This window comes from Camellia sinensis, chromosome 5 (genome assembly GCF_055761805.1).
Source record: "Camellia sinensis isolate YWXY chromosome 5, ASM5576180v1, whole genome shotgun sequence".
Taxonomy (NCBI): domain Eukaryota; kingdom Viridiplantae; phylum Streptophyta; class Magnoliopsida; order Ericales; family Theaceae; genus Camellia; species Camellia sinensis.
The window spans coordinates 147,711,862-147,724,319 of record NC_138965.1 but is presented as its reverse complement, the minus strand read 5'-3'; the positions used below and the strand labels follow the sequence as shown (position 1 = coordinate 147,724,319).

Genomic DNA, 12,458 nt, shown 5'->3' with positions numbered 1-12,458 from the left:
AGTTTTGTTTAAACTTGTGTTGAATCTTTCTTGATTTCATTTTGAAGGTTAAGAGATGACACCTAGATATCTACATTGTTTGTTTATTCCTTGTGAGCCTTTGGATGCATGTATTGCTGTGTCTACTCCATTAGGAGAAACAGTAGTGTTAGGGGATGTTTGTAAATCTTGTGAGATAGAGATGTATGTAGAATTTTTCCAATGGATTTGATTTCTTTAGAGATGAAGGATTTTGACATGATTTTGGGGATGGATTGGTTAACGAAGCATCATGCTTTTGTTGACTGTTTTAGAAATAGGATAGTTTTTGTTATGCCAGGACAAGATGAGTTTTTTTTTCCAGGGAGATAGGAAAGGGTCTTCTATTTATTTTATTTCTTCCCTTCAAGCTAACCGAATGTTAAGAAAAAGGTGTCATGGTTATTTAACTGGTGTGGTGAGTACTGAACAACCAGAGCAGAAGTTAGAGGAGTTTCATGTAGTGAGGGAATTTGTTAATGTTTTTCTAGAGGATCTACCTGGTCTTCCTCCAAACGGTGAGGTAGAATTTTCCATTGACTTGGTTCCCAATGCAGCACCTATCTCTAAAGCGCCTCGTAGAATGACATTGTTGGAGTTGAGGAAGTTACGAACTCAGTTACAGGAGTTGCTAGACAAAGGTTTTGTTAGGCCTAGAGTCTTACGTTGGGGAGCACCTGTGTTTTTCGTGAAGAAGAATGATGGATCTATGAGATTGTGTATTGATTATAGGGAACTGAACAAAGTCAGTGAAGAATAGGTATCCTTTACTACGCATTGATGACCTATTTGACCAATTGCAAGGAGCTCAAGTATTTTCTAAGATTGACTTGAGGTCAGGCTATCACCAGTTGAAGGTGAGGGATGAAGATGTTCCTAAGACTGCTTTTATAACCCATTATGGACATTATGAGTTCTTGGTAATGCCTTTTGGTCTCACAATGCACCGACCACATTCATGGATTTAATGAACAGAGTATTTAAACCCCAGTTGGATAAATGTGTGGTAATGTTTATTGATGACATCTTAATTTATTCAAGGAGTAAGGAGGAGCATGAGCAGCTTTTGAGAGTAGTATTGCAGACCCTTAGGGAGAAGAGACTGTATACAAAATTTAAGATGTGTGAATTTTGGTTGAGCAGTGTATCCTTTTTGGGTCATGTGGTGAGTAAAAATGGGGTATCTGTGGATAGCACGAAGGTGGTAGCAATTGTTGCTTCGCCACGACTTACTTATGTGATAGAGGTACATAGCTTTCTAGGGCTTGCCGGATATTATAGACGGCTTGTGAAAGGGTTCTCCTGTATTGCTTTGCCACTTACCAATCTCACTAGGAAAGGGGCAAAGTTTGAATGGAATGGTGATTGTGAGCGTAGCTTCTAAGAGTTTGAACAGAGGTTAACCTTAGCTCCAATCCTCGCCTTACCTATAGATACGGGTGGTTTTGTGATTTATAGTGATGCTGCACGATAGGGTTTAGTATGTATGCCCATGCAGCATAGAAAGGTGACTGCTTATGCGTCATGACAGTTGAAAGTACATGAGAGAAACTATCCTACGCACGACTTGGAGTTAGCAGCAGTGATTCTCGCTCTTAAGATTTGGCGACATTATTTGTATGAAGAGTCATATGAGATTTACACTGACTATAAGAGTTTGAAATATATTTTCACACAGAAGGAGCTAAATTTGAGGCAAAGAAAATGGCTTAAGTTGCTAAAAGATTATGATGTGAATATTTTATATCATCAAAGGAAGGCAAATGTTGTGATAACCCTATCTTGTGTTATGTTAATTAATCTTAATTATGATTGAGATTATGTGCTTGATACAATTTTGAGTGCCATTTATATGATTATATGTGTTTTTAAATTTCTATCTGTTCACCGTAGGAAAATCTGTTTGATTTTCTGCTATATAAATTTAATCAAGGCCGTAGAGGCGACATAGAGGCGACAGAAATTGAAATTAACTGTATTTTTGTGGTCAACATGATTTTTAGAGCCTATGGTGAGATTTCATTAAATATTGATTTAGATCAAAATAATTAGCTTAAATCGATTAAATTATGTGCAATTGGTTAACTTTAATTGAGATGGATTAGTTTAAGCTAATCACTTAGTATATATATGGTTAAATACACTTAGGCTCCTCATTTTGACCCCAAAAATCTGAAGATACACTTTAGAGGGAGAGAGGGAGCCGAATTAAAGATAGAGAGGGAGTTTAACCTTGGAGATTTGAACTATGAGCTTGGGAATTTGGAAGCTAGGCTCAAGAATTAGCCATAATTGAAAAGATTTGAGCCCTAGGTAAGTAATTGAACTCAAAACCATGGGTGTAAATCTATAGTTGAGTGAATTCAAATATATTATGAAGAATTTGAGGTCCATATGTTCATGCATGTATTGAATTGCCATGAATTTCCACAAGATTGCATAATCTAGAATGAGGCATATTAAACATGAAAGCTTGTGCACCTAAGTCTACATGCATGCATAATTTTAATGAGCTTCATGATTTTGAGCATCATTTGTACCATTTGAAATGGAATTAGAGTCAATGAGTTACATGCATGCATGATTCATGGAGGCATGTAACTTGATTGCATGGGTTTTGAAGAACTTGAGATAAATTGGGAAATTTGGGAGATGTACCATGATTTTGGGTCAATTGGTTTCAAATTATCTAAGTTTTCATGTTACACAATGTTTTTCTATGTTTTGACATTGATTTGCAAATTTTGGAGCCATTAGGGTTATGTTTTGAAGCTCAAATAGAATTCTGGAAAACCTAGAATTCGACTTGTTCGCTCGAGCGAGGAAAGTCTTGCTCGAGCGTGAAAAGTAAGCTCCCAGAAGTTTTGCAGAAATTGCACTGTGGCTCGAGCGGTAGACTTTATGCTCGAGCGAACCCTGTTTTGCCAAGACTCCTTACTCGAGCGTCGAGAATCTCGCTCGAGCGTAAATTACATGTAATCAGTACTTTTGCAGACCAAAGCGGTCTGCTCGAGCAACCAAGGCTGTGCTCGAGCGGAGAGCCCTGTTTCAGAAATTTTGAAAAGTGATTTTGTGTTTTGTTTTCCGTTCTCTTTCATTGCTAAGCACTCTTAGGCATACATTGAGCATTGTAAATGGAATAAGAAGATAAGAAAGAGGCCTAAGAGGAATATATAAATTAAGATGAATTGAATCGCTTGTGACCCATTATGTTCATGAAATGTGTAGGGTCAAGCGCAAGGGCAAATCATCTAGTAGATCACTGTGAGTAATGTCTTAGTAAAGATATGTTGAAGTACATTATTTTACAAACGTTACTTCTGTATGAGTCTTATGGATTTGTATGTTGAATTATGGATGAATATTCTAAATGACAGTCTTTTGCATAAGACTAATTGAATACAAATATGATCATGATCATGGGTATAAGACACACATGAACACGTATGTGAAAATGAAATGGGCCTAAGGCCGTTTGATATGATGGATGGGCCCGAGGCCGTTTGATATAATGGATGGGCCCGAGGCTATTTGATGAGAAATGAATTGGGCCTAAGGCCGTATGAATAATATAATGGGCCAAAGGTCGTTTGAATATTATGATGGGCCGAAGGCCGTTTGACATGAATGATTGGGCCGAAGGCCGTTTGACACAAACAAATTGAGCTCAAGGCTATTTGATATGTTTGGGCTCGAGGCCGTTCAATGTATTAGATAGAAACATAAATGGGCCTATGGCCATTTGATATGTTTGTTACAAGTTTCATTCATGTAACTCCTTTATTTTGATATTATTCATTGGGCTATCGATCACTCTCATTTACATGTGTGTAGGTGAGCAAAAGATGTCCAAACCCAGCCCCAGTGAAAGATATGAGGGGAAGTTAAGTTGTGAAGCTAGCCCGAATGTCTCACGCATGAGACCTTGTTTTCTTTTGTCCTTTTGTTCACTATTTCGTTGCCTTGGTGAATATGTTGGATCACCATGTACATAAGCTTTTTGCTTGGCTGATTACATGTTTGAAGTTCCTGGACATATAAGATGTTATTTCTGTCTACATGTGTGAGTTATTATGGATTGTTCATGGAATATTTTGCCTTATCATGTAAGCATAGCTCATTGGAAAAAAAATTTAAGTCTGCTTCCGTTTTGGCCCCTTATTCTATTAAAAATAAGTTTAATCAGGTTTGAGGCCGTAGGTGATCTGTTGATTACTGGCCGGTTATGACCTTAATCCATAGGGGCGGGTTTGGGTCATGAAAAATGTGGGGGTAGATGCCTTGAGTAAGAAGGTCATAGTTGGAGATGTAATGGTTTTGTCTGTTAAGAGTTGTTTAGTGGAAGACATGAGACGTTTAAGGCTTGAGGTTGCTATGCCTGGTGATAGGGCATATTGTAGTCAATTGACAAATCAGCCGACCTTGAGAGGATGGATTTGTTTAGCTTAGGAGATTGACTCTCAGTGTGAGCGTATTAAAGGAGAGATAGCAGAGGGTAAGCATGCAGACTTTGTAATTAGTGATGATGGGTTGCTTAGATTCCATAGCCGAGTTTGTGTTCCTGATGCTGGCGATTTGAGGAAGTAGATTATGATAAAGGCACATAGTTCTAGTTGTAACATTCATCTTGGAAGCACTAAGATGTATCGGGATCTTCGTGAACATTTTTGGTGGAATGGTATGAAAAGAGATATTACAGAACTTATGGCTCAATGTTTGGTGTGCCAACAGGTTAAAGTAGAACATCAGAAACCTGCAGGGAAACTACAACCCTTACCTATACCAGAGTGGAAGTGGGATTATATTACCATGGACTTCATGTGCGGATTACCTCTTACTAGTAGTAATCATGATGCAGTTTGGGTAGTTATTGATAGATTAACCAAGTCAGCAAATTTTATTGCAGTACGAATGAACTATTCTCTAGCTCGATTTGCACAGTTGTATGTGAAGGAGATTGTTAGATTGCATGATACACCTATGTCAATAGTGTCAGATCGAGTCCCTTGTTTTGTGTCTAAGTTTTGAGGTGCGTTACAATCAGCTATGGGTACTCGGTTAAATTTTAGTTCAGCTTATCACCCTCAGACAGATGGGCAACCGGAGAGGACTATTCAAACCCTTGATGATATGCTGAGGGCTTGTGCTTTGGAGTGGATAAGTAATTGAGATGATTATTTGCTGCTCATGGAGTTTGTGTATAATCATAGATATCATTCTAGTTTGGAAGTAGCTCCTTATGAGGCTTTGTATGGGAGGAAGTGTAGGTCTCCTTTGTGCTGGTATGAGATTGGTGAGAGGCAAATGTTGGGACCTGATTTGGTGGAGGATGCTACACAGAAAATTATCAGCATCAGAGAGAGATTATTGACTACTCAGATTATACAAAAAAGTTATGCCGATCTGTGAGAACTCGAATATACAAATCAAATAAATAGTTAAGTAATAATTATTTTACAATCTCAATTTGAATCTTTAAGTGCAATTTAAATATTATTGGAGGGTTTTTTTAATTAATTTTAAAACCTAAAATAAATTTATGGTGAAAGTCTTTAATTTAGAGGCAAGATTTATTATTAAGGAAAAAATAAAAAAATAGAGAAGAGGGTGTGACTTGAACTCTAGACCACAATTCGATAAATAATGATCTTACCATTTAAGTTGCTTACAACATATTTAAACATTTTGTATATTATTTATTTATTTGACCTACACATACTTTGGGTGTGCCCAACCCCTAGTATTAAATAAAATATATACAAAACCCTACCTTCCTACACAAAACCCTACTTTTTATTTGTTCATCACAAGTTAGCAGCAGCCATGAGGGAGAAAAAGGGAGAGAGAGATAGAGAGAGAAGAGATTTGGGAGAAACTTTTAGCAATATTCACTACAACATTTGGCGACTAAATTTTTAGTTGCCAAAAGTCATTTTTTTAGTCGCCGAAGATTATTGCCAACTAATTTGTTTGGTTGCCAGCTTTGTTGCTAGATGATTGTCAGGAAAGATATTGGCAACTAATTTTTTTTTAGTCGCTGAAAGTCATCAATTGGCGACAAAAAATTTAGTCAACCAAAAGAAAATATTTAGTCGCCAAAAAGAAATATTTTCTATCTTCAGTTTTTTAGCTACCAATTTTTTAGTCGCTAAAAACGTGACACTCCTTTTTGGCTATCAATTTTTTAATCGCTAAAAATGTGACACTCCTTTTTGCCTACCAATTTTTTAGTTGCCAAAAACTTTCATTTTTTTTTTTTGGCTACTAAATGTTTAGTCCTCAAAAGCACAAGCTCTATTAATTAATTTTTTTTTAAATTCACATATTGAATATTTTTCATTAATTTCTAAATTATATGCATTTCATTATCAATGCGACCTGTAATCTGTACGTATACAGAATAATATATTTATCAATTATAATCTAAATCCATTATCAATAATACCCATTTCATTATCAACTATTCAAAAACTTTAACTTGTAACATCATATTCCAAATATCATATAAATCCATACAAACCAAGTATAATCCATCTAAATTAAATATTACATACAAAAACACTAGATTTCCAAAACAAAAGATTGTTCCAAAATAAATGTCTTCTATACAAATGCTCTTCGTACACATCCACAACAGCCCACACAAAAGTCATCTGTAAAAAATAAATAAATAAATAAATAAAATTAACTATTAACACTTATTCAATAATATTGACGTTTCAAATTATAACAATTATAAAATTAATAATTTAGATATATTATACTCAGTCAATTTTCACTATCATACCCATTCTCATCAAAACAAATGTCATAAACAGATCAGAATTGCAAATTTACTCTCAGTAATAAACACAAACCTGATCCAACTTTGAACATGTAAGGAACATTGATGGCCCCAACAGGGATGACAAGTTACAAACCAGCTATTGGATTTATTTGACTTCTAGCTCTTATCATTTTTTTGCATTGCATTTACAATATAATGTCAAACAACGTGAGCATAGAAATGAGGCAAGCACAAGAAACTGGGCCCTTCAACACAACATAAATTTCCATGAAATTTTTCCAACAAAATCACCAGTAAAAAAATTATTCCCACATATTTTCTGAAATTTCACCAAACTATCATGTTTTTGCGTACTTCGCTATAATGCTTTGTTGTTCTGCCTAACAAATGACATTATAATCAATACATCATCGATTTTCCTATTCTTTTGAGATTATACTGTGCAATCCATATAGACAAACAATTATATAATGTGTATCTTCAGTAGACTAACCGAATGGAAAAGATCACACTGCATTCAGACTGAATATTATCACAAAGAACTACAAATAGAATTACTTGTTACAGATAATACTAGTTATGTGTTTTATAGAGAGGGGAAAACAACTACTCTGGAAACAAACAAGGGTTAAGAGGCCTTTACTAATAAGAACATACTTTCAAGATCTTGAATAAGAGACCTCAATTGTCTGTACTCCTGGTCTTGGCGCTTCCTTTTTTCTGAAATAGTAACAGGGTCTTAGTTGTAGAATGCTGGATAAGTAGTGGATTTCTCTTCACTAATAAAAGGAATCAACATTTGAAATCTAAAATCAAAGAAAAGATTGAATTACTCTTCACTAATAAAAGGAATCAACATTTGAAATCTAAAATCAAAGAAAAGATTGAATTACTCTTCACTAATAAAAGGAATCAACATTTGAAATCTAAAATCAAAGAAATGATTGAATGGGTCTGTATCAGCTACTTCTACCATTATTCAAAATAAAAAGTGGCAAAAAATTGCAAAGAGAGAAAAAAAGAAGAAGAAGAGAGTTTCAGTAATAAACAGATGTCATAAACAGATAGAATTGCAAATTTGCTCAGTAATAAACACAAACCTGATCCAACTTTGAACATGTAAGGAACATTGATGGCCCTAACAGCATGCCCTGCACTAAACTCCTCAGCAGTCATACACACAGTCACACCCACCAACAAAAGAACAGTTAGCACACCACAGTAACATTCACGGATTCACCATCGTTACCCAATCAAATCAATTTTTCAATTCAGAAATTTTTTAACAACTCTACAAAAAAATAAAAAAAAAATAAAAAAAAAATACACCCAATGAATCACATATCCAAATACTGGTGTCCAGCCTGAAGGAGCTCGTGGGCTACTCGAACCAGGACCAATGTTGGAACAGCTGCCGATTCCACATTCCCTCCTACCGTAGCCATCCAACTGTTAATTAAATTCCGAAATAACAACAAAACACAGCTAATTGTTTTGTAAGCACCCAAAATTTTCAAAAGCATTCGTGATTGAGGAATTTAATCAAACACTTAACAGGCACTTAACACTCCTGTAGTGTCCCAGAATTTGGAGTAGAAAATTTCAACAATATCCAAATAGGTTAGAGGTCAAATCAAACGGTTTGCAAGCATATGCATGACAGGAAAAATCGAAGAAAATAAAGAAAATTGATGTATTCAAACATATAGCTAGAAACTGCTTAATATTTCCTCCACATGCCAAATCTTGAAGAAACCCCAAAGCTTGGTTAACCTCAGCACCAATTGACTTGGCAATGTTGACAAGTAATTCATCAGGTAGAACAAGATGAGGGGGTTTAGATTGAGGCCTGTTACCAAACTATACAAAGCATTCAAAGAATTCATAGATTACAAAGTTTTACTTAACCTAGAGTTCAGAACACAGAACAAAATCATCATAATCAATCGAAAGGTTCACGCATAGACATAACGTATGTACACACAGAGAGAAGGTGGATTAAGCGTGTCTCACCTGAAGCTCACGCTGACGCTCTTCGGCAAGTTATGGATCGGTCCCGATTGAATGCCCATCGCGCCGCCATAGCTAACCCTTTTGGCACAGTCCGTAATGATTCGAACGTAGAAGTCTCTGGCTTTGCCCAAAGCCCTAACTGGTATCGTAATGAATCGCATGAACCTGTTTTGGTTGCTTGCTTTGGTTCTCATACTTGAGAATTTTGATGGGAAATTAGCTTCTCAATGTGGATGTATGTATGTGTAGATGTGAACACAGAAGATCGTAGAAGTAGATAGATTCAAAGATGTGATTTGAAATGAGGTGTTTGGGAGAGAAAATTTGGGAGAGAAAAGGTGGGTTTGGTTTGGACTGGGTAGAGAAAGACAGATGAGAGAGAAGAGTGAGATATTTTTGTAGAGATCGTTATTGGCGACTAAAATTGTTTAGTCGTTGAAAGTATTTTATAAATCCCTCCAATCTATTTGAAATGTCTCACTTCATAAATTTTATTTCTTTAGTCACTAAAATTCTTTTTTATCCTTGAAAATAAACTTTGGCGACCAAAAGTTTAATCGCCAAAGGTAAAAAATAATTTTTTATTTTTCATTCGGCGAATAAACGGTTTTAGTAGCCAAAACTCAATATACGGCAACTAAATTTCTTTTTTGTCGCCAATTCTGGTATTTTTAGCGACTAAATTTTTTTTTAGTCGCTAATAACCAATATACCCCGACTAAAAAAAAATAGTAGCTAAATATTTTACTTTTGCCAACTAAAAAAAATTTTAGTCGCCAATTTCACAACTTTTGGCGACTAAATTTTGTTTAGTCGCCAATTTTAGTTGTCGAAGGTGCATAGTGATTGGCGGTCAACAACTCTAAGGTGTTGTCCTATTTTATTATATCTATATATTGTGATGGTTCATGTGTGTAATCTGCTTGTTGTTGGGAAGGAATAAGAGGAACGAGTGTGTAGATGGAGAAAATATTTGATGTTCTAGGTTGTTTAGCAGACCAGAAGGTGGCCTTTGCAGTTTTTAGGTTCAAGGGTCAAGCAGAGCATAGGTGGCGCATGGTGAAGCGTCAATATGAGGGTAGATAAATAGAGCTAGTGTGGAGTAAGTTTCTGGAACTGTTTAATGAGAAATACTTCCCTGAAGCGGTGCGAAGGTAGAAGCAAGTGGATTTTCTCAATCTGAAGCAAAATGACATGATAGTGGCTCAGTATGAAGCCAAGTTTGTGGAGTTGTCAAGGTATGCCCACATCAAATGGCCATAGAGGAAAATAGAGTGATGTTGTTTGAGAATGGCTTGCTGTCAGAGATCTATGCAAAAGTAGCTATTTTGGAGATGAAGACATATTCCGCATTGGTAAGCAAGACATTACTAGCTGAAAAGGGAGCATAAGAGGAAAAGAAAATTGAGGAACAAATGGCCAAGGAACCACAAAACAAGAGGCTTAGGGAGAAGAGACAAGTAGAGCAACGTAGTGGTGGTAACAATCCTAGCAAGAAGCCTTACACCCCAAGTCAGGTTAGCAATTGCATGAGGCAGCAGAATTGGATGTGATAGGTCACATTCTGTTGGGTGTAATTGTGATGGCACAGCTTGAATGTACTACAAGTGTGGCAAGCCTGGGCATCTCTTTGTACAGTGTAGGTCCAAGGAAATGGGAGGTCAGTCAGTAGCACAGTCATTTCAGGGGCAATAGCAGAGACAAACTTTTTATAGTAGTGGGTTTAACCAGAAACAGAATAATAGCAAAAGTGGGACTACCCAAGGTTTGACATTCGGGAATGGGACTCAGGAAAAGAAGTCAGCGGCTACTCAATGAGGTGTTTATGCCCTCACTAGAGAGGAGGCTGAGGCTGCTCCATCTGTGGTACAAGGTACACTTCTTATATCATCTGTACCTGCCAAAGTTTTATTTGATTCATGAACTACACATTCTTTTGTTGCACCTAAGTTTTTACGTTGTTTGTCTATTTCTTTTGAGCCTTTTGATGAATGTATTGCTGTGTCTACTCCATTAGGAGAAATAATAGTGTTAGGGGATGTTTGTAGATCTTGTGAGATAGAGATGGATGGTAGAATTTTTCTAGTGGATTTGATTTCTTTAGAGATGAAGGATTTTGACGTGATTTTGGGAATGGATTGGTTGACGAAGCATCATGCTTTTGTTGATTGTTTTAGAAAGAGGGTAGTCTTTGCTATGCTAGGGCAACATGAGTTTTTCTTTCAGGGAGTTAGAAAAGGGTCTTTTATCTATTTTATTTTTTCCCTTTAGGCTAACCGAATGTTGAGAAAAGGGTGTCATGGTTATTTAGCTTGTGTGGTGAGTACCGAACAACTAGAGCAGAAGTTAGAGGAGTTGCCTGTAGTGAGGGAATTTGTTGATGTTTTTCCAGTGGATCTACCTAATCTTCCTTCAAATCGTGAGGTAGAATTTCCCATTGACTTGGTCTCCAATACAACACTTATCTCTAAAGCACCCTATAGAATGGCACCGTTGGAGTTGAGGGAGTTACAAACTCAGTTATAGAGTTGTTAGACAAAGGTTTTATTGGGCCTAGCGTCTCACCTTTGGGAGCACCTGTGTTGTTTGTGAAGAAGAATGATGGGTCGATGAGATTGTGTATTGATTATAGGGAATTGAACAAAGTCACAATGAAGAATAAGTATCCTTTGCCACACATTGATGACCTATTTGACCAATTGCATTGAGCTCAGGTATTCTCTAAGATTGACTTGAGATCAAGCTATCACCAGTTGAAGGTAAAAAATGAGGATGTTCCTAAGATAGCTTTTAGAACCCGTTATGGGATGAGTTCTTGGTAATGCCTTTTGGTCTCACAAATGCATCAGCCGTATTCATGGATTTGATGAACAGAGTATTTAAACCCCATGTGGATAAATTTGTGGTAGTATTTATTGATGACATCATAATTTTTTTTGAGGAGTAAGGAGGAGCATGAGCAATATTTAAGGGTAGTACTACAGATCCTTAGGGAGAAGAAACTGTATGCAAAATTTAAGAAGTGTGAATTCTAGTTGAGCAGTGTATCTTTTTTAGGTTATGTGGTGAGTAAAGATGGGGTATTTGTACACTACAACAAAAAAGGTCTATGATGACGAAAACACATGACGAAAAAATATTTCGTCTCCAAATATACATGTTTTAGTGATGAAAATAAGATTTTGTCTCCAATTGTACTATTTTTGGAGACAAAAACAAAATTTCATCACCAAATATTTAAAATAAATAAAATAATAGGTGACAAATTTTTTTTTCGTCTCTAAATTTTATTTTTCATCGCAGAATAGATTCCCGCCCTTGGAAATTTTGGTAGAAAATTTGGGCGCCATATTAGAGATGAAAAATTTCGTCACCATTGTAAAAAAAATTCAGAGACAAATAGAAGTTCGTCACTTATAATTTAAGGGGACAAAACGACGTTGTTTTGTCTTCCCAAATCAGTCTACCCAAATCACTCCTCTCTCGCGCTCTTTCTCTCACTCTCACCCAGTCTCGTCTCTCTCTCTCTGGTCTGAACTCGTGAAACCCTCTCACTGATTTCTTCCTTGCTCTTTCACATGCACACAAGCACTACCGGAAACCCCCTCTCTCCGTTCGAATCACACCACCGGAAGCCCTC

General features: G+C 36.4%; 2 protein-coding genes across 12 annotated transcripts in view; one reads left to right on the top strand and one right to left on the bottom strand.

The window, feature by feature from the left end:
• Nucleotides 1–12,458, top strand: part of LOC114314059 (pentatricopeptide repeat-containing protein At3g12770) — a 255,593-nt gene that overhangs the window by 122,831 nt on the left and 120,304 nt on the right. The gene's annotated exons all lie outside the window — the stretch shown is intronic.
• On the bottom strand, nt 6,451–9,243 carry LOC114314021 (uncharacterized). Of its 10 annotated transcripts, none has more exons than XR_014330278.1 (5): nt 8,819–9,243; nt 8,159–8,254; nt 7,906–7,966; nt 7,463–7,611; nt 6,451–6,671 (listed from the first exon to the last, which is right to left on the bottom strand). XR_014330278.1 is itself a non-coding variant. In XM_082870013.1 (5 exons), the coding sequence occupies exons 1-4, from the start codon at nt 9,010–9,012 to the stop codon at nt 7,487–7,489; spliced, it is 390 nt and encodes a 129-aa protein (XP_082726139.1). In that variant the 5' UTR covers nt 9,013–9,243; the 3' UTR covers nt 6,451–6,671; nt 7,463–7,486. The 10 variants fall into 10 exon arrangements, 3 of the variants coding, with proteins under 3 accessions (XP_082726139.1, XP_082726136.1, XP_082726137.1); XR_014330283.1 differs by having other exon boundaries at nt 7,906–7,961; nt 8,135–8,237; XR_014330281.1 differs by having other exon boundaries at nt 7,463–7,525; nt 7,906–7,961; nt 8,135–8,237; nt 8,819–9,242.